At 39.6% G+C, this 24,729-nt stretch overlaps 1 protein-coding gene across 3 annotated transcripts; it reads right to left on the bottom strand.

The window, feature by feature from the left end:
* Window positions 1-1,302: 1,302 nt before the first annotated feature.
* On the bottom strand, window positions 1,303-23,951 carry NMBR (neuromedin B receptor). 3 transcript variants are annotated; one of them, XM_039387405.1, is made up of 4 exons: window positions 23,096-23,155; window positions 18,639-18,684; window positions 8,638-8,986; window positions 1,303-6,291 (listed from the first exon to the last, which is right to left on the bottom strand). In XM_039387405.1, the coding sequence occupies exons 3-4, from the start codon at window positions 8,962-8,964 to the stop codon at window positions 5,890-5,892; spliced, it is 729 nt and encodes a 242-aa protein (XP_039243339.1). In that variant the 5' UTR covers window positions 8,965-8,986; window positions 18,639-18,684; window positions 23,096-23,155; the 3' UTR covers window positions 1,303-5,889. The 3 variants fall into 3 exon arrangements, with proteins under 3 accessions (XP_039243339.1, XP_027607310.1, XP_039243338.1); XM_027751509.2 differs by lacking the exon at window positions 18,639-18,684 and having other exon boundaries at window positions 23,096-23,951; XM_039387404.1 differs by lacking the exons at window positions 18,639-18,684; window positions 23,096-23,155 and adding an exon at window positions 16,254-18,290.
* Window positions 23,952-24,729: the final 778 nt, after the last annotated feature.

The following is a 24,729-nucleotide window of genomic DNA, read 5'->3' on the forward strand; positions in this document are numbered from 1 at the left end:
TTCCAGCTCCTCCTGCTTGCTGGCCATACTGAGTGCATTGGTGTAGATGCACTTCAAATGGGCTAATGGTTTTGCCTCCATCCCAGGTATGCCACCCCTAGGCTCATCTTTAGTGAGCCTGGGTGTGGTGGGGGAAAAAAAGTTTTCCCCCTGGAGTTAAAAAAATGGTAACCCCCAAGGGGGTGGTGTCCCTTGGGGTTGAACCAATCAGCGCTCCTGCAAAATATAAATATATCACAACCAGACCGGAAAAGAAGGATGTTGTAGTTGTTGGGAAGTGGCCATGTTGTAAAGCCACGAGGAGAAGGGGCAAGAGCCCCTCTGGGGAGCCACGGCCCCCCAGCCCCCAGTTGGAGTCATAGAAACTCGGAAACAGTATTAAACTGGACCAGAGTCTGTGACTGAGAAGCTGAGAGTCTTTCTCCACTGTGAGTGGGCAGCAGGAGATACTAAAAGCGGCAGCAGGGCAGCAGTGGACGCAGAACCATGGCAGAGAGCCAGAAAGAGATAAGATGCAGCAGAGACGGCCTGCAGCCAAGCAGGAAGACACAGAGATCTCTAACGGAGAGAGACAGAGCAGGACTAAGCTCTACAGAAAGAGAGAGTTTGGGGTAAGAACTGAAACAACCCCCCCAAACCCCTCTGAGACCTCCTAGAGAGGAGGAGGAGATGGACTCCTATTTGAGAGGAGTCTTGGAGTGCAGCATGCACCGGAGAGAGGAGCTAAGAAGCTCAAGACATCCTGGAACTGGACTGGGACGGCTAGACGGAATGCGGAGGGGGTGACCTTGCCGCCCCCCCGCTGCTGCTGCCAAGCTGGCAGCAGCTAAGACAGAGCACAGGAGCTCTGACAGAATGGTTGAGGCAAAGGCTTTCAACTGAAAGCTGCCCGAGACGTTCTGACTCGGGGGTGAATCCCCTGAGGAAAGAGACCGTCATGAAGACCCCCTGCACTTCATGATATGATGTGGTGATGCGAGCTTGTCCCTGATATCGCAGTCCACGGGAGAGAGAGGGGGTGAGAGGAGACCCCCCTTGTGTGTAATGGAAGGAGATCCAGCTACAGCAGTCCAGCTACAGCTAATGCATGGAAGAGGAGAGACACTGCTGTTCTGAGAGTGGAAAGGATCTCTTCCTTCTTCCCTTCTGAACTTTTATTGGACGGAGAAGAGATTGATCCATTGTAAATACTGATTTATCATAGGAGAGATAGTTAAGATTATGTATATGATGTATTGTAATATTTATTTGTACAGTGATTGTAATATAATTCCTTTTCCCCCCATATTGAGTCTTGTGTAGTGTCTGGAAAACCCATCTCACTGGGGTGAGATGTGGGAGGGGGGCTTGGACTCGAGAATTGGATTTTAAGGGTCTCGAACTACGACACCGGTCTTATCACCTTCCCCCTTTGAGCCTAGACTTCACAGCCTGACTAACTTCTGGGACATAATTTCTGTAAACCTATTTGACTGAGCTAAGAAAAATATTTATGGGGTAGGCGTGTTGCAAAGATTTGTTCCATATTGTAACTGAAGTGGTTTTGTTGAGGATAATTATCATGTCACAGTGTAATACTAAATGTGGTGTCTCAGGTCAGTTAAGAATTTAACCATACTGACATTTCAGAATTCACCAGTGTATATAATGCTTTTATGACTGACAGGGTGGAGTGACAAGATGCTATCAGACTTATTCAGTACTAGCTTTAGTCTAGAGAAAAAAAAAGTCTTACACTGAGGAAACAGTATTTACCTCTATTCCCTCATTTTTCAAACACTGAGAAGGGATGGTAGTTTTCTCAATTGTTGCAAAAATATGTTTGAAAGACACCATCTCAAAATTCAGGAGAGGAAGACAGAAAAGAACTGATGTTTCTGAAATGAGAAAGTTTTCATAACAGAAAGAAATAATCAGGTGGTATTTTAACAACTGTTTTAGCACAGATCTAAATGTAGTATGTGAAAAGGTGACATGATCTCATTTATGGATTTCCTTTGTTTCTTTGACTACAGTTAGAAGAAAATACTTCATAAAATGTGTTCTGCAATCATTTAATTGTTAGCAAGTAGTGTTCTCTGAAAACAGCTTTATACATACAGCTGTACTTGTATACAATATGTACAGAAACACAGTAACAGACACTTCCAAAATGTGCATATTGGGCTAGCAATACATCCAGTAAAGCTCCAGAAAGATTAACTAATTCCGGCACACCATGCTACAAGAATTTGAGAGGAGCTATATACAGTTTAGGTTACTTACTCAAAACAGACTTGGAGTATTAGGCCTGGGAAATAATGAACCAAAATTGTGCTGATTTCCTGACAAGAAGGAGTTATAGTCTAGAACACCTTCCCCTCGCAACAAAAAGAAACATAATGTAGCTTGCAGTTCTGCCAGAAAGCTGGCTCATGCTGTCCATAACACACACAGCACTTTAAGATGCTGAGTGAAGAGTATGAATCAAACACAAGCATCAAATCTACTACAAATTAGATTATTATTTTTCCGGTAGGGCACCTGTATCATCTGGTAATGTCCCCATCAGACAAATGCATTTAGGAAATAAAGAACACAATGGATTTAGAAGTCCTGTGAAATGCTATGCAGTGTAGAAAGTTGCTAAACAAAATCAGGAGCTGGGAACCAGAAAAAAAACAGCACAAATGAATGGGAAACTTGATTGCAGTCAGTGATCAGCACTAAGAATTGACAAAGGAAGATTAAGCTTTTGTGGTTTGCAGGTGTGAAATATTTGTGAGTAAAAAGGATTCGAGACTGATCAGAAGTGCAGAATCCAAAACTTTGGGAACACTAGATTGTGGAATACCATTCCTAAACCACGACAGGTGACAATTTGCTAAACCATTACACAGAGATTTACAAGTTCGAATCAATTGGCTCCTTTGTGTAAAGCCTTCCAAGGAGCCACTGAAGCCACAGGGCAACAGCAATCAGCTAGGGCAGGTAGTATGGAGCTGAACTACACTGAACTTCATAAGTTTTCTCATTTGAATGCTGCACACAACTTTAACTACATTACATCACCCTATAGGTCCTTCCAACTGGACCACGCTGGTTGACATTAAGAACTTCAATCTGTTACTTTCCCTGTTGAGTGGTAACAACTGGGGATTTTTTTTCTCAGATAATTGGCTAAATCATGTACAGATTACATCAGTTTAACTTCTTGCTGCTTTAAAAATTGGGGCGGGGTATGACTAGTCTTGAAGACGGGAATTGAGAAAGAAATTTTGAACTTCCGATGGTTCCACAGTTACAAACAGAACTAAATAAATGCAAGTGCATAAATAAGGACAAAAGGAATAGTGAGTTGCTACACTGCATTAGCACTTCAGCTTTTGAAATTATAAGGCTGGAAACTAATTCTGAAATCCAATCTAAATTTCTGGTGTACTTTCTAGTATTCACCTTAGACAAGTCACTGCAGAAGTCGAGGATACAATGTTGTGACAGAGAGATCTGTGCTGGCGCAGTTCCATCCAATTTCAAAGAGAAAGGTATTTAAAATTACATTTGGCTCATGAACTGGCCATAACAAAATAATTTCACAAGGTGCCCTTATCTGCCATTACTGCCCCTTCTCCTAAGAATGACACTGAGCATTTTCTCTCTGAAGCTCAGACACAAAATAAACCCTGCCCCAGCTAGCCTCTCACCTGGCTTGGGAATAATTATTCATCTGACACCGTGCAGCTGTGTAATGGGGAATCAGCTCTGACTCCCCAGAGTCAACTCTGAATCAGAGCTGACTCCCCCAGCTCTGTTTTATATGAACAGCCTTGCCTGAGCAGCAGAAATATGTTTCTGTCTTTGTGCCTAGTTGACTACCTGTGTTGGCATGTGAACTGATTAAAAAAATTTAAAAAAAAAAACATATTATTTTAGGGCTGAACTTCTTGCTTTCTTGAGATCTGAAGGGCAGTTTTGCAAGCTTTGTATGGAGTATCCCTAGCAGAGATCTGTAACTGAAAAAAAGAGGAGCAGATCCTCCTAGCAAATTTGTTCTGGACATGATGGTAATTGGTACTAGAGCCTCACACAGCATTCCCAGTTGTTTTAATCCCAGGTCTGCACTGACCATGTACTTTGAAAATGTCCTCCTAGGAATAATGACAAAGATGTATGCTGCCCATGGCACTAGAATGACTAACAAAAACATTAGAAAATCATTTTTTTAGGCAGCTCAGACAGGATTTTCAGAAGTGCATGGACTATTTATGCACATGAGCCTTCAGGAAAAGAAAGTGTCAGATTTTCAACAGTACTGGAGCCTTGTTGAGACTGGTAAACAGTGTGTGCATTAGGAGTAGATCTAGAAGACAGAATAGAATCACAAGATAGTTAAAATTGGAAAGGACCTCTAAGATCATCGCATTCAACCATTAGCCTAGCACCACTATGTTCACCACTAAACCATATCCCCAACTGATATATACACACTCTTTTTGAACATTTCCAGGGATGGTGATTCCAGTACTTACCTAGGTAGCCTATTCTAATATGCCTGATCACCCTTTCAGTGAAAACATTTTTCCTAAAATCTAATCTAACATTCCCTGACACAGCTTGAAACTATTTCCTCTCGGCCTGTCGGTTATTACTTGGAAGAAGAGACTCACCCCCACCTGGCTTCAACCTCCTTCCACGGAGTTTTAGAGACTGATAAGGTCCTCCTGAGCCTCCTTTTCTCCAGACTACATAACTCCCGCTCATTCAGCAACTCCTCATAAGACATGTGCTTAAAACACAGAAAGCAAACAGCTGGTACTGAGCAACCAATGCCAGCTACTCATGCCAGCCACCCATGTTTCATTAGTTGGGGGTTGTTTCAGACTAGGACTTGTCTGGCCCATGGTCTGGATGATCCTTAGCGATCAGAGTATGTTGAGTGCGCTCCTGCATGGCATCCTTCAGTTTGGTTTTGTCTGGTATTAATCTGGGTTCTGCACTCTGAGATCCTGCTGAGCCGTATGAAGACTTGCCACAGAACCCCTGTGAAGTAGCCACTCAGAATTTTACCTTCTTGAATGTTCAGCCCTCCCAGTACACTTAGCATCCTTCTTAGCTGTGTACTGATATCAACAACATCAGTTAGCAGCAAATATATAACATGTAGAAACTCTAAACCAATGGTGCCACAGTCTTAACAGTCAGAGAAACGAGCTTTCAGACACTGAGTTCTAGAAAACCTGCATGTTGCACACATTTTTCTTTTGATATGTTAACCATGAAAAGAATGAAATTTTAGCAGATAAACTTCTGACCTCGGCAGCAAACAGAAGCTTCAAAGAGTAAAATCTCATCACGTATGTCTACCAAAGTGAACAAACAAGGTGGATTTCAACGAGGTAAAGATCTGGCACTCAATACTTGAATACTTTTTTATCTGAAACTAGAATTTATGTGTTGTAATGGCCCTTTAATTGAGTCCAAAATGCCTAACAGTCTTAATGAGCAATGTTTGTAGATACCACACAGCTAAAATAATGCAAAATCTATTAGAGTAAAACATAAGCCTGGATCAATATTCAGTTGAAAATACATATTTTTTCAAATCAGAAAATCTAAACTTTTAAAAGCAATATTATATCAGATACCCTGCTTTCCTTCATGTTAAACACATACTAGCATGTCCTTTAAAGTACAGTGTAACACCAGTCAGTTTTGGTTTCTCAATAAAATGTACTGCTCATTTCTATCTAAGAGTCAGACTAGGTGTGAGATAATCTGATACTGGCCAGACTTTGAGAGAACCTCTATTTGGAGTACTTAGACAGTCTAATCACGAGAGCCAAAAGTGAGTTACAAACTGCAAATAAAATGTTCAAATTTGTTTCACAGTCAAAAATTACACATGTTAAATCATAATGACATTTCTTGTTTCAAGTTGTGCCCATTCAGTTGTGTCATGGTCGTTGCTGTGTGCCTGGTATTGCTTTTCAGGGAAGTCATTTGAATGGCAGAAGAGTTCCGCAAGTAGCTGGCAGATCTCTCTTGCTGAGCTTTCTTCCTGCAGCAAAGCTGGTTGTTGAAATGCCTTCTGAAACTCTCACTGAGAAAATACAATGCAAATGGGTTGACACAAGAATTGCAGAAGCTTAGCACTCGGGCCACTAAGGTAACAACCATATGTCCTGTTGATGGATCAATCTTATTGTAATGAAAAGATCGGTACATGTATAGCACATGGTTAGGAAACCAGCAGATAGCAAAGAAGCCAACAAAAACTAGAACGATTTTTGCCAGACGTTTCCGAGTTTCCATCTAAAAAGATGAAGAGAACCCAAATGAACAACAATGAATAGAACTACTCCACATAACAGACTTAATTAAAACGTAGTATTTTGCTTTATATTAGCTTCAACAACTATCATAAGTAAGGCCAGTAAAAATGCTTCCTTCACGCGTTGAATTACTTGTTCCGTCTCATTTACTTTCCTTTCCCACTTTCAGTTTACTTTCACTGACAGATCCTAGCTGTTTGCAGTTACACAAGGTTGCTCTTTCTATACGATATACACAGCAAGACTGATTCATGACCCAAGGAAACATTGGCTTTTAGCCTAAAAGTAAGCTCCAAAGGATGTCATGAACCATAATCTTTTCAGTGCTTGGCTTGAAACTTAAGTTTTAGTTAGAAAGCTATTTAGAAACTGTTGGCTTTAAAATCTAGAGACATTGTGAATGAAATGTAGAGACATTATTAGGGTGTTAGCCATTCTATATATATATATACATATATATTTATATCCCACTGTTTTTCCTGAAGTGCCTCAGCTTGCCCCTCTCTCCTAGAGAAACCACCAAAACTGCATTACACAGTATAAAGCATCTTAATTCCAGGGTAAAGTGAAAGGTTCCATTAAATCTTCAATAATGACATGAAATGTACCTTAATTTCAGCACTAAGTTATAACAGATTACAGTGACGCTACTGAGAATGGCTGAAAATTTGGCAAGATATGAGCCTACACAGTGAATCCAAAGCGAGAGAGAGACTGGACAGATAGAAGGCACCAAAGAGAGGCAGAAAGTTTCTTCATATTCTTCCTAAAAGATTTATTATGTATATGAAGTATGAAAATTTTGCAAATGCAGGAAAGTTTTCTAGTTCTGCTCAATTTTCTGGAAAAAAAAATGAAGCAAATTTATTCTAACAGGGTTTCAAAATTTGTGAAATTAATCTTTAAGTAGTTTTCTTGTCTCTGTCTAAACAAAAAACAGTGGGGAATTCCCAAAAGATGGGAATACTCTAACATTTCAATTTGGTAGCATTTGCACTCATATTGCAAGAGCAAACTAAAAGGTGCAGAGGCAGAGAGTGAATTTTACACTTGGCCTAAAGAAACATGATTTTATAGCAATAGTGTGAATTTATTTCCTCTTGCTGGAAGACATGTAAGTATACCAGAATTTTCTATTCTTCTGAGCCTCGTAGATTAAAAAAAGAAAAAAAAAACAAGTAGAATGAAAAAATATGTTCTTACTTTGAAAATACATGTGAGTTCAGAAATGTGATATAAATTAAACATTTTTTTCCATCTAGAGAGTTCAGCCAAAAGGCTCTCTATATTTCACAAGAAAATAAAATAATACCTGAAGTGCTAATATGTACGCACTTTTGACAAGAAACAGACCAGAGCAGAAATGAAATGCTGCTCAAAAAGGACATGAGGGAATGTAGTCTTTCCTTTAAATGAATATGCACATACTATATATGCAAGGAGATTTCAGTTAGTATGGGAGTAGTTTTATAAAATACTGGAAGAGAAAATCATTCAAAGTTGTTTTAATAGGCATAAGTATTTTTCTCTATCACTACTAATGCTTTTGCAAAGTGGTCGAGGCACTTTCACTGCAAAACTGGTGTTTGTACATGTGTTCCTGCTAATGTTGCTATCTTACTGCTTCCTGTGCCTTACAGGGAAGATGGCTTAGTCCAGCATTTTAAAAAGCTTTGTCTCAAAGGTATACAGAATCTATACCAGGAGTGTTATAGCAGAAAGGATAACAGAAAGGATATTAGAAAAGTGAGAGTTCAGGATTATATCCAAGGAAGATCTACTCAGAAAGTCAAAAAATAATCAGTTAATGCTCTGTGTTCATCTTTTCAGCACTCCTTGGTCTGAGAAAACCTTAGATTTCCTACATAAATTTTCCCTGCTTATGTCAGTTTTCTCATTTCCAAGCACAAATAAAAGAGGGACAATTCTCAAAGATTTCTTTCCCAAAATGGCTGCCTATAGAGACAGGTGAAGCCTGTCTACAGTAACTACAAAAAACATCATTCTTTAGTAAGAACACAAGTAATGGTTAAATTAACAGCATATACAAGCACATGTACCAATGTCATTTACTGTTAAGAATGTGGATTGGTGGCATTGAATTTATATTTTTCCTTGCTCATATTAATTTACATACTGGGCTTAATACTGAGTAATTGTGAAAACTAGGAGATTTTTCAGATAATCCTTGTCTTAGTTGATGTGGAAACTGAACTCATCTTCTGTAAAATCCAAACTATTTGGGTGTTATAATTCCTTTACTTTCATTTATAAGTGTATACAAAACACAAATCTTTCAACAGGATGTAAAAAGCAAATTGCTTACCTGTCTTTTGGAATGCTCACTGTATTCTCCAGGGATGTTGTGAGCACTTTTTATTAAACTCTTTGCAATATGATAGTAGTAGATACTAATAATCACAAGAGGCACAAGGAAATATACAAGGAAAAGCAGCACAGAATGGATCTTTGGGTGCATGTCATCTGTCAGGGGGTATGGTATGCACGCTGTGAAAGTGGCATTATCCGTGTCATTGATGTGAGCCAGTTCAGAGAACACTGCTTCAGGAACTGCTAGGAGCATGGAGATTACCCAGATGGCAGTGGCTTTAAGACAGGTCCATAGCACTGCACTGGAGGTCTGGATGTCCATGGGATTTACAATTGCTTTGTACCTGAAATTGATCAAAATGCAGATGCAAATTAAAAGGTATTCAAATTCAACATGTGATGCACAAGATCACGTCATGGTTTTGATTAAAATAATATGTTTTGCTCTTATTTGAAATGTCAAGAGGCTTGTAATCTTTCTTAAATTTGCATTCTCTAAATCTGTACCTTTATTTGTATACATATTCATCAGAGGTGGCAGAGGGAGGCACCGTAACCTGTGGCTGTAGGTGCCCGTTCCAAGCCAGTGTGGTGAAAGCCCAGAATCAGCCATGACTCTGCACTTTCTTTCTCCAAATACCCCCCAGCAAATCTCCAAATGTGCATCCTACCTCTGTATTTCCACCTCCCTCTTGTACCAGCACACGCACACTTAGCATTTCCTTCCTTCCTCAGCTCCTGAAGCCCAGGGCTCCTTCCTGTCTGCCACCATAGCTTTCCTACTCTAGGATAGCCCCCCCAGTCCTCCTCAGAGGAATATATACATCTCCATGAAGTCAGGCAGAAATTACTCCCAACAGCCTGCAACTATTAAACTCTTACATAAAGTAAACATTTCCACATCCATAGTTGGAAGCTGCTGCTCTACGCTGCATTTTGGAAAACTGTCTCATAATATATGATTACATATAAACCTTTGTGGAATTGATAATTTCATAGCCCTTACAATGAAAACAGGAAGAATTGCAGAGAATGGAAATATCACTCTACAGCAAAGTAAAGTAAACAAACAGAGGTAGACTCTGGTCAGGAATTATTTTATTAAACAACATCATTGCAGGAAGGGAGAAAAATTGAAATTTTCCACAAGAAAATGTACATGCTAAAAGGGCAAGTATACTTTGAAAAAAATTTATGGGGGATATCTTAATGTTTTCCTTAGATTTTTTAATTTATTTTTTTTTTGTAAGTAAGTTATGCTTTAATGTTTTTATTAAAAACTAAACCTTAAACAGAACATTTCAGTTTGTCTAAGGGGCGGTAATTTGGAAGGTTGCTTTGTCTCATAAGTTCTTTTAGCTTTCTCAATTCTTTTGTTTTTATTTTCAATGTGATTTGAAATGGCTGGGGGTTTTTTCTGAAACAGCAAAAGTTTTGAGAATTGGAAAAAATATTCTTCTTTAATATCTAAAGGAAAATTTGATAAGAAGAAAGGAGTCAGGAGAGATTCATACTTCAGGTACATAACTTCATCCATCTTCAGGTCTTTCTAGTCAGTGGAGATATACTTTCAAAGAGTGATTCAGATTTCAGGTGCATTAAATCACGCTCTCAGGTGTTTATTTTTCTCTGTTAGCTATACAGTGAGATTAGACTGAGAACTCTAACTTAGATGCCTATCACTTTGTGATAAAACTCCATATCCAAGTATCTAGATACACATACATGCATATAGACATTTAAATATGTATGGCTATGAGCAGGGGTCTAAATATATACCAAGGGTTAGTTTATACCCAAATATAACATAGTTGCTGAAGGGACTGCTGGGAAATGGAGTTGTGATCCCAGATATCCTTTATGGCTAATTTGCAAGTCCTGACAGGTAGTTCATAGCTTTTCAACACCATGAGCAGATATTTGATGAATTTTGGATTAAAGCTGCACCACCACACAGCAACTTTGAGTTTGCTGGCAATCAGCACTGCAGCTGGCTATGCCATGAAAATGTCTGGAGCAGAGCACTGTCTTGGTATCTTTTCTTCTGAGAATATTTGAGTCAAAATGTGCCTTGGAGTCCTCTGTCTCAGAATTGTGATAATTTTTTTTATCACTAAATAATTGAAAATAATGGCTATTTATGTGCATATCTTCTCTGAATTCGGAAAGATTTTTACTGTATCTTCACCCATATCATGCAGTAGAAAATGAAAATCAGCAAACTGTCTTTGTTAATCTATGTTTACCATTTCTGCTAACGCACAATGAGAAACTCCCTGGACACCAAGGTGTAAAGAAATCCTTTATACTGCCATAAGAAGGACAGAAGCTTCTTCACAAAGCATGAATACTACCCAACACAAACTGTGACCTTATTATTCAATAACTGCTTCCTATTGCTGTCCGCCTTGATTTCATTACATAGAGACAGACCCTCTATTTCATTTCATTCAACTGAGGTGACGTCAAGTCCTTACATCTGCTCATTTTTAAAAAAACTTTACATTCTTTGGGAAGAGCTGGTTTGGGGTCTTTGGGGCATGGGGAGGGCATTGGACAAAAATAATATATTGTATTACAGATTACTTTTAGCTTTTCTTTCCCATTGCATTGCTTCAAACTATTTTGACCACAGCCCTATGACCCAGGACAATGACCGTTATCACAAATAATTGTTTTAGCATTTGTTAATATATAAACAGAAGACCTTTTCAGAAGTCTTCACATTAGAAAAAGACGTGGCATATATTTCTACTTTGGCTGTTTCAGCAAAATATCATGCTTTTCCTTGAGCTATGACTGACTCCAGTTGGAAGGCACTGGAGCAAAGTGCCCCTTTTCACAAAACAGCTGAGTTTAGTACAAAAAAATTTCTTTTATTCTACTTGCTACTTTACTGACTACAAGTGTCCTCCTTCTTCCTAGGGCTCAGCTCTTCACAGTACTCAGTGTCAACGAGAAGAAAAAGACACTAAGTGCTGTACAAAATCCATCATCTTGTTCATATCTTTGCAAAGATATAGAGTAGAAAGAGACAGGTTACAGATAAAATCAAATGTAAACTGAATGAAATGAGAAGTGTTCCCAAAGTGAATACACAAACTCTAAAGCATACCACCAACCATTCAAATTAAAAAAAGCATATTTTCCGTCAATTAAAAACCACCAGTAAATTGAGCAAAGGTGCAAATTAGTCAAATTAATAAATAAATCCATCTTTTTCTTTACTTCACTGATGGAAAAAAAGCAAATTATAGATTTATGTGAAGTTCAGGAAATATTCATAAATACGCATTTGGTTTTAATTAGAAACCTTCATGTAAATTCTGTCTTCCTATATCCTTTATCATTATGACTGTTAACAAAGAGACCCCAACTCAGGAAACACTTCCTTTCTTTGGAGCTGTGGTTTCTGCCAACAGACACAAGCACAAACTTGCCCATTCTGCAGATTGGTTCTGTTTGTATAGTGTTTTTTCAATAGAAAGAAATCTCCTCCCTTCTACACAACCCCAAAAAATTGATGAAAAGAATATCCTCTTCCTCCAGCACTATAACATGTTGCTACCTTATAAATACCAATCTATCTTATTCTCCTAACTTCTGTTTTCAAAGCCATTCGTAAAGGTATTTATCAGCTTCAAACTAGAATGGAAAGCTCTATTCCTGTCTCTGCTGCTTCCACAATGCTATTCCCCTCCCACACACTTGACTTTAAAAGAAGCTGCTTCATGCTTAGAGCTAAGCTGTCTTTCCACTACATTGCTGCTTCCTTTTCTAGAGTACTTAGTTGTGATGACCTTAAAAACAAACAAACAAAAAAAAACAACACGAAGCATCTAGACAACACTTAGGCAGCAACTGGACTAAGATAACAGCCAACAATTCCAACCAGAATTGCCACAATATCTCCTTGCCCTTTTGATTCTGGATTGTCTGTTGTCATTTCTTAAAAACCCTTCAGATCAAGGACTTTCTTCTTGTTCCTGTTTATATAGCACCTATCACAAATAGGACACTAATTTATAATCTAGTTTTCTACATGCCATCACAATGAAACTAAATACAATAATGAAGTGTCATAAAGCAAGGAGAGACACAATCCATATTATCTGGCTTTAATTTTCATTTCAATCCTGAAGCTGGAGGGGTTGGTATAATTTGCTTTCTCATAAATAAGTTTTTTTTAAGTGATGTTGCTGTGCCATAGTACCGCATTTCCTGAAAACTAGAGTCATTTACCAAAACCATTCATGTGATAATCTTTTATTGTGTCACTGCATGGTGATTTCAAACACAAAAAACCTAACAACATAAAACATATCTGAATAGAAAACACAGCTGTATGGTCAGTATTTGTTGAAAATACAAATACCGTGTCCATTCCACTACAGTAGAATGAAATTTTGGATAGGACCAAAGTCCTTTTCCTTGTATGGCAGTTCATTTGACTCAACTCCAGTTGAAAAATTAAGAGGAGAACAATTTATCTAGCCGAGAACAATATGGGATCATTTGATGTCCCACATTTGTGTTGCGCGAATTTCTTTCACAGCAGACAAACTGAAATTTGCATTTATTCTATTTTATTCTTACAAATTCTTGCAATGCAAAAAAGATATCTTAATGTGTTTTTTTTCCACAGATAGTCCCAATATTTTTATTCTGTGCTTATCTCTTAAAGGCAGAGAATTGCATTCACTCAGGAATGAGCACCTCTTGATATAATGAACAGTATTTGAAATGAAGACCAGCAGACCATGTGTAAACACACTTAAAGTGAATGTCAATGACATGTGTTCTGTGTTTCTTAAGGGGAAAATCCCAAGATTTTCCCAAGGCAAAAAAGTTTTCTACTACAGAAATATGCTTTGTTGAGCCAAAAAGCTATCAATAATGCTTCAACAAAAAAGTCTGATTTAAACTTTTGGTTGATGATTTCTCCACCCTGAAAACAATCAAAACAGAAGTTTCCCAGGATGATGGGTGTTTCTGCATGAAATATATTACCTGTCCTGTCCACTCAGTGTATCAGAGAAGAAATTTTGGTTTTCCTTTTCATTTTTCTTGTCTTGCTACTTCTTCCTCTTGCTATTCACCTCACATTAGCTAACTATGCTTCTTACAAGCTCGCACAAATCTTGCAATGCTAACTCATTGCCCACAATCTGGATTTTTAGTTCTACTTCTCTAAAGCCATTTATTTATAACTGCAATAGTTAAAAGTACCATCAGTAATTTCTTCAATTCTCCTCCTGAAAGAAAAATTAGTAAATTGTTTCAGTGGCTATTATTCAGAAAAGTTCATATATTTCAGTATTCCCAGTAAATTTATATTTAAGTTTGATAATTCCAAGTCACTCATCAACATATGTTCACATATCTTAAGACAGACAAATAGGTGTTCATTAGAGTTGCAGTTTCTCTAAGTTTCTACTTAGAGAAAAGAGAGGAGAGACAAGATAAGACAAGCAAACATGAATGTAATCTAATAAACACTTACGCTACATTTATATGAGCAAACTAAATAGTGCTAGAGTCTATTCTTAGGCCTGGAGGACAAGCGGTATTGGCTGGACATCCATGACTAGTTCAACTTTTTAATATCCCAATATGAGACCACCGCTTCCAACAAAATTAGGCAGTTTACACTTCTATTGGTAATGGCCTCTGAGCTTGTGTTTAATACTGGATCATGCCTGAAAATTGTTTAGGAGAATATTGATTGACCCGGGTGAAAACCACACCATGAACTGCTCTAACAACTGTTTGACAAATGGCTGACTTCCAGCACTCAGGCCTATGCTTTGGTACTGTTGAATATGGGTTTGTGAGTATATATATATAAATATATATATATATAAAACATAAATATATGCAAACATATTTATGTATATGGCAAAAACCCCACATGCTTTCAGGTGCCTGGTCCCAAAAACATTATCCAGAAGCCTCGCACAATGGTTGACCCGTTCCAACCTGCTATGCACATTCTTTCTTAACTTCTAAACTAAACAAGCAGTTGTATTTCCCCTGCTGTGCATGCCAGGATTGTACCTACTTAGTTGGCATCTAAGCTTCATTAGGATCCTGTAGCTAAGCACAGAAAAGCTGAGGAGCCTGATCTCAAAGTTGTGTTTGAATAATGACTGGAGCACACCAAAATCATTAACCTTCACAAAACTGCCATGGCAAAGGCAGCTCTGGTACCTGCCTCTCCAAGAACAAAATGGAGCCATTCATTCAGCCAGGGTGTCGGAGAGTCATTGATCAGGCCTGCTAGACAGCGGCTCAAAATTAACATTTCACTTGTGAGGAGAGAACCCTGTTCTTAAAGTACAAGGCAGTTTAGCATGTGTATTCTCTTGGCTTTTATTGCCTTTCTGGAGCATTTACCTCATTCCAACCCTAATTTGGGATTCTGGATTTTGGATTCTGCTCTGGAGGGGTGGAGAGGTGGAGGGGAAAGTCAGCACCTAGGCTAGACACTAGGCATTGCAATGTGGAGCTAGGACACCTTACCTACTATTGGCTTTGTTCACTCATTCTCTGCTCTCTATTTAAAAAAAAAACACCTGGAAAACAAGAACTAATCTTGTTTTATCCTTCCAGAGTTTATGTTCTGAAACTTCAAGGGTCAAAGGACTTTGAGAAAAGAGAAACCCGTATCTCCAAATGGGTTTGATCCAAATTCCATTGATACCCCTACCTTTCAGTTGATGAGACAGAGATGCATGCTTATCTGCATATTCACAGCATACTTACTACATGTCTCCCAGCAACAATATCTATACATATTTGAATGAAGAAGATCTCACAAAATCATCACTGATTGAGCAGAAGGTCAATAAAAATATTAGTCACAGACACTAAAGTGCCTGGAAGCAGAAATCCTGAGTGTAAACTATGTTTAGTGCCAGTTTACCTTTATAAAAGTTCTGCTGTTACAAAACATTTCCTCCTGTTTCCTTGAGGAACTCAGTTATAGTCCATGCCATGGCAGATAGCATACTATTGCAGAGAACATCACATGGTCAGATGATTTTTAGAAATGTTACAAGCCAGGAAGAATTAAATAACCAAATCTCTATTAATATATCTAGAACAGACTTAGATTTTACTATTTGAGAATTTAGACCCCAAATTTCTAATTTCTAAATTCAAAAGCAGCAACTTCATTTATTTGCTCCAGTATTATCATCTAGAAGGCTCCACTCTGCCACTTTTAAAAAAGTTTCCAGTTCAGTTTCATTTGCAACTTCTATTCTTAGTCTACCCTGAAATCAGTGTAGACGAAAAAAACAAGTAAATACCATGGAAAAAAGGGAAGATTAAAAAAATCAGAGGAAAAAGTTAATATAGCAATCCTTAAAATACAAACAATCAGACAAACATGGAGCCAAAACACAAACATGACAATATTTTTAAAAAAATACTGTGAAAATCAGTTGGAAAAAAATGAAACCATATTTGGGATAGTCATGTGAGGGAAAAAACAAAATCATACGAGATACAATGACAACATATTGAATAATCCATTTCTTTCATGTTTGTACACGCACCACAATTTTATTTGTATATATGCTCACACAAAGCTGGAAATATACAAACCTGTATGCAGCAGATGTAATTACACCAAGCTTCATGTGGGTTGTTTGTCTCTGGTTATTTTCTCTGATATCTGACAAGTTGTGTGAAGTTAATGCCAAAACACACTTCTCTGTAATGGACACCAAAGGAGGTTTCCTCATACATTCCACAAATTTCATGAACTAGTAATAACTTACTTTCCATTTGTAATTACACTATCAAACTTGGCTGAATCTCAGCATAGATTTAGAATTTCGTAGTGGAGATACATGTCTAGACCTAGGGAATGTGACTGCATATACATTTTTTCATTAGTACATACAAAAACACATAAAAATAATTTAGCACCAGGAATATATAGTCTGGAAGAATGGTTCTGCAGCAAAACTCATATGATAAATACAGAAGTTCTTCTATAATTAAACTATTCAAAATGAGGACTCAATTAAACTATCCCTTTTCAGGAGAATATTTGAGAGTTCCATCACTCTGCACACATAGAAAAGAGATCTATTATTTATTCTCTAACAAATTTATCATCACAGTAAACATGTAAAAGCTTTTCCCTAAAGAAAGCACACTTGATCTTTGACATAATTTCTAAGGGCATGACAAATGCAGACTTGAGGATTCCAACAGTTCGATTCGTATTAACCCATTGCAATGTAATATACAAGGTAGTTGTGTACCATGTCATGGCAAGAGCCAAACAGATAAAATAAATGAATGGAGATTTGCATGCTTGGTAAGAACTGGGCTGGATTTGCTGTTTAGCAGCTATTTTGTCTGTCCCCGGCACTTCAGGCTTTTACTGAATTGATCAAAGAAGCAGGAAACAGGAGGGATGCTTTTGAAACTGTCTCCCAGGATTTAGGTTGCGGCCTGTGAAAGGCTACTGGACACTGGCATTTGCATTAGTCAAAGCAAAGCTGGCTGTTGCCAGCGCAACACAGCCACTGCATTGATCACTGACCAGGATAAACATCACAGCCATTTCTCACTTTGCCATCCTCTATCTAAGCCGCTTCTGTATGAGTTGAAGAGCACACACAGGACACAGGCACAAAGGCAGGAGTTTAACAGATGTAGGTGTCTGCATGAATTTTGAGAAACAGTTGCCTAACTTGGGAGGAAAATGTTATTTACTGAAAAATCATTTTCAGCTGTGTAAAGACGGACACAAGTGGAATTTCTCCAACATTTGATTTGACTTGCCTGGCTTGGACAATATTACCCTAGAATAGTTAACTCTTTAACCTACTCCAGACATAAAATTCTTTCTGCAGTGTTCTGTGGGAGTTTTCTGACATCCCTTTTGTTTCTTTTGAAATATTTGCCATCATATTCTTTCGATCTGTACAAAATGAATATAAATCAATAAGAACATTTTAGAGTGGAGATAGGTGAAAACAGGCTTCGCTGTTTAACTTGACAAAGGTGTTTTAGCAAGGTTTATTTTGTAAATCAAGTTGGCACACATAAACTAAAATACGAGTTGAAAAAATGTGACCGACAAAGCTTGCCAAATGACTCTTATTTTTCTTTTGCTTTGCCTGTTATTGCACAATTATAACCATATTGCTACAGCCTACAGTAAGAGAAACATCTGGACTGTGATTTATTTTAATGTTCTTCAGTGACTCATTCATTCAATACATTTACCTCAAGTGTATGTGTTTCTAAGAAGATTCATACTTCTACTTGGTCCATATAATTTTTTTTCCCATCTACTATATACAGTTTTTCTCCTATACAGATAATCTTTCATTTTACCTTTGATTTTTTTTTCTTTATTCTTCAGTTAATTTTCAAGATGTCATTTAATACTACTTTCCTTGTAAAGGCTCTTTAATCCCTGAATATCAGCTATTAGAGCTCAAAAGGAAATCATGTCCACTTTCCTGCTTCACCTGCTCCACCACATGTAATAAGAAATGAGGATTTCACATTTCTCCAATCATAGTATTTCAGCCTGAATCAGCATCTTCCATAACAAAAGAAGAAACTGTAAGTAAGTTCTGAAAAGAGTAAAAAGAAATTTTTATTAAAGTGCTATTACTAATGAAAAACCTAAAGGAGTTATTAGTGCAGCTTTTTACACTTCCTTAGTTCCCCCAAAAAAGGGAGACAATAGACATGCAAACTGAGACAAAATGGATTTTGTTACCAACTGTCATCAGAAGTCATCACACAAATAGTAAACTTGCAAAAACCATTTTTTAGCCTTTTTACAGTTTTAAAAATACAGATTAATATCTTACACATTTAAAGTAAATAAACAAAGAAATAAAACCAAGAAAAGAAGGATCAAATAGTTTAGCTATGCAAATCTATAGAATATATTTTAAACATCTCAGGCACTGTATTTAGTTATTTAAGTATGAATTTAAATTTTCAAACTCTTACCTGGTTAATCAAGTATTTGCCTCATCAAAGGTGTCCTTACGTCACACTTTTTAGAAAGAAAGCAAAGAAGATGCTATTTTAACTGCAGCAGGGTGAGTTCAGCTTTGCTGTCTCCATTAGAGTGTAGCAGGACTGCATTTGAGCTAACACATTTAAATCCTTCATTAGAAAGAAAATTCAATGTAGGAAAAGTAGCAGAATTAAATTTAATCCTATTGTTACAGATTACATTAGAAATGAGGCATAAACCACAGCCAAGGAGAAAAGGAAAGACTATGTGGGACAAATCTAGAGCTGTTTGAAGACACTGACATATATTCCTTCAAAGTTTACTCCAGTGTCTTGGCATTTTGTGGGTACCACACAATAATGCAGTAATGGCCAAAGGCACACATTGTTACTCACTCTTAATTCACTGCCTCCTGAGCTTTTCCAGCCACCTCTCCACACCAAGGTTTATGTGTCATTCAGACCTCTAGCTCTGAAAAGTACCTTGGAAACACCTTTCTGTTCTTGCCACCTGTGTCTTTACCCTACCTGGATTCCTTACCAGGAACAGGTCCTTGCCCTACCTTGACTCCTTCCCAGGAACAAAGCAGCAAGACCTCTTACTCTGAGAAGAGAGTGAGGAACCTCATGGGCCCAGTTTGCATTCTGAGCTAACTGCATGGTCCACCATGGACATAAACTGGAAAGGCACTCCTTGGAGTAGTGAACAAGTTCATGGGATGGTCCAAGTCAGATTCATCTGTGGCTTCTGCCCTTTTTTGAAGTGAGGAGATATTGGCACACATTTTCTTCATGTGTGTCATGCTGCAGTCCCTCTGGCAACACTTTGCACTCTTTATTTTTATCCTCCTTATCAAAGACCACACCAAGTCCTAGGACTTTCTCAGTAACATCCTTTAGATCTGGTCAAAACTGCAGTCCATGAACCCTGGAGAAACAAGCTCATCAGAGACCCCACTTTTAATTCCTTGTCCCATCACATCTTTAGGAAGTGCATCCCTGGCCTTCATACATCAGCCCTGTGGGCACTTTCAGGGTGTGTTGAGTGCTATTGGGGGTGTTCTGCCCTATGGTGCCCTTAGTTCCTTTTATTTTGCTGTTTTGTATACTTTTGTCCTTCAGCCCCATTCTTTTTTTTTCATTTGTCATCCACTGTAATTACTAGGTTTTCTCTTTCTGTAATCCACCTTCTCTTTTTTCCTTGGTTTTATAAACCAGAGAAATATTAACATTTCCAGACGTGATCTGGTTTCTCCACAATAGAGAAGAGTGGCCATGGGGGGCACAGGTGCTGTCCCTACACATCTCCTGCATGGCATTGAGAAGGGATGTCTGGCTCAGCAGCACAGCTCCTATGCTGCCTTCCCCACACCACAGCAGAGGGAGATCACAACCTGCTCTCACACCAACACCCTGCACCACCAGTGCATCATCTCTACCGCCACCATCCCCACCATCTCTACCACTCCCATCCCCCTGTGCCCCAACATGTGTGGGGCTGCATCTGGGCACCACTCCCTGGTCAGTCAGGGCACCACTCCCTGGTCAGTCAGGGCACCACTCCCTGGTCAGTCAGGGCACCAAGAGTTCAGGGATGGGAAGAACCAGCCTCTATTCCTGTGATGGGGGTGGGCAGCAACCTATGCTGTGTGCTGCTAATTTCAGTTTCCAAGTGTGCTCTAGGGAAGTCTGGGAAGAATTGTTAAAAATTACATATCATGTTTGTACACATACACAAACCCCAAACCCAAAGCAAAACTCAAACCATCTCAGTACAAGATAATGAAGCTTTCAGTTAAAAGGTGCATGTTTGTCAGACAGAAAGCATTACTGATGCTGAAAGGGACTTCTGTGACAAAAATCCATATGAAATAAAGTAACTTTAGAAAATATATATATATGCAATTAGTACTATTTTTTCTTCCTTAAATCTTCAGTCTGTTGGTAACATTCATTCAGAGTTTATAGCTTCTGTAGCTGCTTTTGTTAAATGTATCAACATACATGTAAACCATCATGCAGAATTTCCACATAAGCAATAAGTGCTAATTACACTGTGGAAACCAAGACAACCTTCCTTATCCTAATTCACGCAGGCATGTTGCAAAGAATTCTAAATATTCCTAAATCTGTTCCTTAGTGGAATCAATGTCTGGCATTCCATACAGTCCCATGGTAACAGGGAATAAAAAGCAGGAAAGGCTTTAATTATCATATATTAAAATGTACTTTGAGCATTTTCTGTGAAAGAGACAGAGAAGACATTGTGTATCAAACCAAATATGTACTGAATTATAATGGAGCCCATGTAGTGACATCACTGCGTACAAATATTCTATGCTAGATTCACTTATCTAGAGAAAACACTGCACCCAGCCAGGCCTCACCTCCTCAGCACCTCTTGGGTGCAGGACGCTGCCACCACTCCTGATCTGCCTGCATAATTACCCATAACTGATCTAGTCAAGATGACACATGTTAGGATCAGGCTACAAATTAGTGTGACGCAAACCCCTCCACACCAGTGGACCCTCTAGTTCAATACAAGTGTCGTACAAAAAATAGTAGATGTGATTCCAACTCTAACTCCACCGACAGTTTAGCCAGCTTCACTCAGCGATATCCTGGGCCCCTAGGAGACTGGTCTCTGAAGTCAGTGGCTGATCTTCTGACTGGAAAATAAATGCTTTTTTTCTCAGTAACCAAAAATAAAATTGCAGAGTTTAAAAAAACAGAGTTGTTTAATTCCTAGTAAAAACCATTTCTGACATTGGTATATACTGCAGACTCCAAAATGCTAGAGGAATGTATTTATTATGAGCTTATATGATCTCAGCACACAAACTGAAGCTGTTTTCTGGTATGTGCAATCCTAAATGCTTTCAGCGTAAACAGATTCAGCATTATTACTTCTTCAATCTTTACTGATATTAAAGGAAGGATCAAACAATGAGTGCTCCAAATCCATATAAAAAGCAAATGAATGAACCCTTAAATCACTGGCATTCTCTCACATTACATTTCACTGGGAGACGATGTCCACTACAAGCAACTTCTTCCCTTTTCAAATAAGATACCACAATCATAATTTTAAACAGTGGAAATAGAGCAGAAAGAGCACTGCAGGGCTTCCTTGGCTCTTTAAGGACAGATTTTGACATACTCTTTAACTGAGTTAATCAGAGTGTTACAGGTGTTCACTTTAAGGTATGTTTTGCAAGCTATTATTAAAAAAATATAACCAATTTTCATAAGTTATGAAGTCTTTATAGAAAAGTGTGTTCAGTCTTGATTCAAATACAACTGAAATTTATGTCTGCTGAAGACTATCCTCAGGTGTAATCAAACAATTTACTGAATTAGCAAAAAAAAAAAAAAAAAAATTACAAGACTCTATTAGAAAAAGGATTAAAAGTTTTAAAGAAACATTATTGTAATTGTGAAGATATATCACTAAACTCAAGACTTCACATTACGCACCAATATAATGCAGTGTCTCGGTTTAAAACCCAATAAAATAAAATGGGATAATTTCTATGGAGAAGGAATTAAATATTTTCATTTCTGACTTAAAAAAACCCTGCTTAGATAACAGAAGAAAGATAATTTCATTTAATTCAAGGTTGCAATTACACTGCAAGATTTTGTCTTTCAGAGCCTGAAACACAGTCCAACAGGCACTCAGTTGTTATAAATTCCTTAAGTACCCATTCATAGTAATTGGAAGGAAAAATTGGGGATCCAGCTCTTTGTTTCTTCCTAATTTGACAAGTACTGAAGATGAAAGTGTTACTTTCTATTTGTTTTGGGGTATTTTCTTTTTTTTTCTCCACTTTTCTAAAAGTTCAGAAGACAAAAAGAATAGTTTGAACAAAAGTTTAAGACTGACAATTACAACAGAACAGTTTGGATCCTCTGAATTCCCAGAAGCCAAGCTAGTTCTGGCAGTCACCTCTGGTAACCTGCTCTTCTACTAAGGCACAGATACACGTACATACACTTTCTCAGCAGAAAGAAACAAATTGATTAAAAGTACCTCTGTGCTTGACTTGGTTTAAGTTGCTCACTGCCTGTTAGCATAACACTGTGACTTGGCAAGGGTCATATCTGGCATCTAAAACCTTCCTCAAAAGAATACGATTTCAGTATATGGCCTGTTACAGGCCCATCCCAGAGGTGCAGAAGACAGGGCTAAACCCAGTTTTTGCAGCTGACACCCTGGAAGCTAAAGGCCCAGGCACACCCATTTCCAGATACCTTTTAACTCCAGTTAATACCAGACTTGCCATTGTCAGGAGGGAAGCAGCACGGGCACCTCACAAGCTGGAATGAGGGGACTGCAAACCAGGGACACCTTATCCAGAGGGGCACTTCACCTTTCATGCTAGCTCCAGCCAGTCTTTGCCCAAGCTGCAGAGAGCTGAGAACTGGCAGCCCAGCTTTCCTACCTGTCAGCACTGAGGGCAGTGAGAGTGAAGACGGAGACACCAACGGAGGTGAGCTGGATGACAGGGATGAGCTTGCAGCCCAGCTCCCCAAAGAGCCACTCCTCAGAGAAATACCGGGAGGCGTCCACGGGGACACAGGTCACTAGCAGCAGCAGATCACCAGCTGCAAGGCTGGAGATGAAGATGTTGGGCACACTTCTCATGGCACTGTTGGAAATGAAGATCTTCATAAGTGTGATGTTGCCCAGCAAGCCGACAGTGATGATGAGGAGGTAAAGCGATGGGATCACACAACGGATGATGAACATGGCCGTGCCCTTCTCTGGGGGCAGCAGGGCTGTGTCGGGCACCAGGTGGGCACTCCCATTCTCCCCAAGGGGCATTGTTGTGAGCTCGGGCGAGAGCTCTGGCTCCATCCTCCAGCTTCGGGTGGACTGAGGGTCTCTAGCGCAAAGTGCAGTGGGAGCCACTGGAAAGCTTTACTTTTCTGCAAGTCAACCAACTTTCTCCCCCCTTCCCTACTGCCCTTCTTCCTTCCCCTTCTCTGACGAGTTTTTTCCCTTCAGAAATGCAGAAGAATGTCCAACGGTGCAGTGGCGGGGGAGGGAAATAAAAATTTCCATGTTCTGCCCCTCAGCTTTTCGCACAAGCCTGTCCCAGTGGGCAGGTGGCAAGAGATCCTGAGCCTTGCGGGCAGCGAACGCCGTCAGGACAGCGGCTGCCTGCCCTCGTCCCCGGGAGAGCCCTCGGATGCTCGGTCCGGCCACCTCCCCGCGCCCGCAGCGGCCCCGGGGCCGCCAGCGCTGTCCAGCGGCGCCGGCGCTGCTCGGCCCGCAGCTGCGGGCGGCGGCGCCAGAGGCGGGGGCGAGGCGCAGAGCAAGCTCCCTCCTTACTCCGCAGCCCCTGTTTATACCTGGTACCGGGAGGGGCCGCCCCGCCTCTCCTCCTGCAGGCGCCTGTGCCCTCGCCCCCAGCCCCGAGCTGCCGAGGTGGATCTTGCGCGAAAGGGAGAGGCGGATCCCGGAGCCGGCGCCGTCCCGCGGGGTCCCAGCCCCTGAGCGCGATGGAGACGACGGGAGGAGCGGGAGGGGCGAGGGGAGCCTCACCCCCCCGCCGCTGCCCTCCGCAAGCAGTCCCCGAGAGATGCTCTCCGACAAACCGGAGAGCTGTCCGCCACGTCGGGCAGAACGCGGGATCGCCTCCGGAAACCAGTCTTCCAGCATTTTACCCAGGTGAAACCACGGCGCTTTGAAACGCAGGGTGACAGGGAGCGAGGGACTTGGAAATAAAGCGATTTTATTCCTGACATCCAGCTGTGGGTTCTGCATAGATTTTACTCAAAGGCATCAGCTGTGTTTAAAGTTTTAGGGTTTGATTCGCGAAGTTGCATTTCATAGTGGTCTCGACATGGAAAGGGAGACAGATGTTGTCTTTTTTCCGTGACTTACTATGCAAATGGTATAACACAGTGGAGAATGAATGTTGTTTGCCTCTTTGAAGAGTAGCATTTGTCCCTAGTGTTTCTCGCTTTTCAGTGAGGTAATGTCTTTTACTTCCTAGTGTCTGCACGTGTGTAGGCTTCCCAAACAGTTCCATCTGTTTCCAGCAGAAGCCATGAATGTACATAGCCGTGT

Source organism: Pipra filicauda, unplaced genomic scaffold (genome assembly GCF_003945595.2).
Source record: "Pipra filicauda isolate LSUMZ 115617 unplaced genomic scaffold, ASM394559v2 scaffold55_size4083901_pilon, whole genome shotgun sequence".
Classification (NCBI taxonomy): domain Eukaryota; kingdom Metazoa; phylum Chordata; class Aves; order Passeriformes; family Pipridae; genus Pipra; species Pipra filicauda.

What these genes read in the sequence shown, in the direction of transcription:
- NMBR (XM_027751509.2), bottom strand. Translation starts at nt 23,511, where the DNA reads ATGGAGCCAGAGCTCTCGCCCGAGCTCACAACAATGCCCCTTGGGGAG. An exon ending in ACTGCCCTCAGTGCTGACAG is followed by an intron (nt 8,987 to 23,095) that starts GTAGGAAAGCTG and finishes GATCAATTTCAG; the next exon opens with GTACAAAGCAATTGTAAATC. An exon ending in GTGAGCATTCCAAAAGACAG is followed by an intron (nt 6,292 to 8,637) that starts GTAAGCAATTTG and finishes TCATCTTTTTAG; the next exon opens with ATGGAAACTCGGAAACGTCT.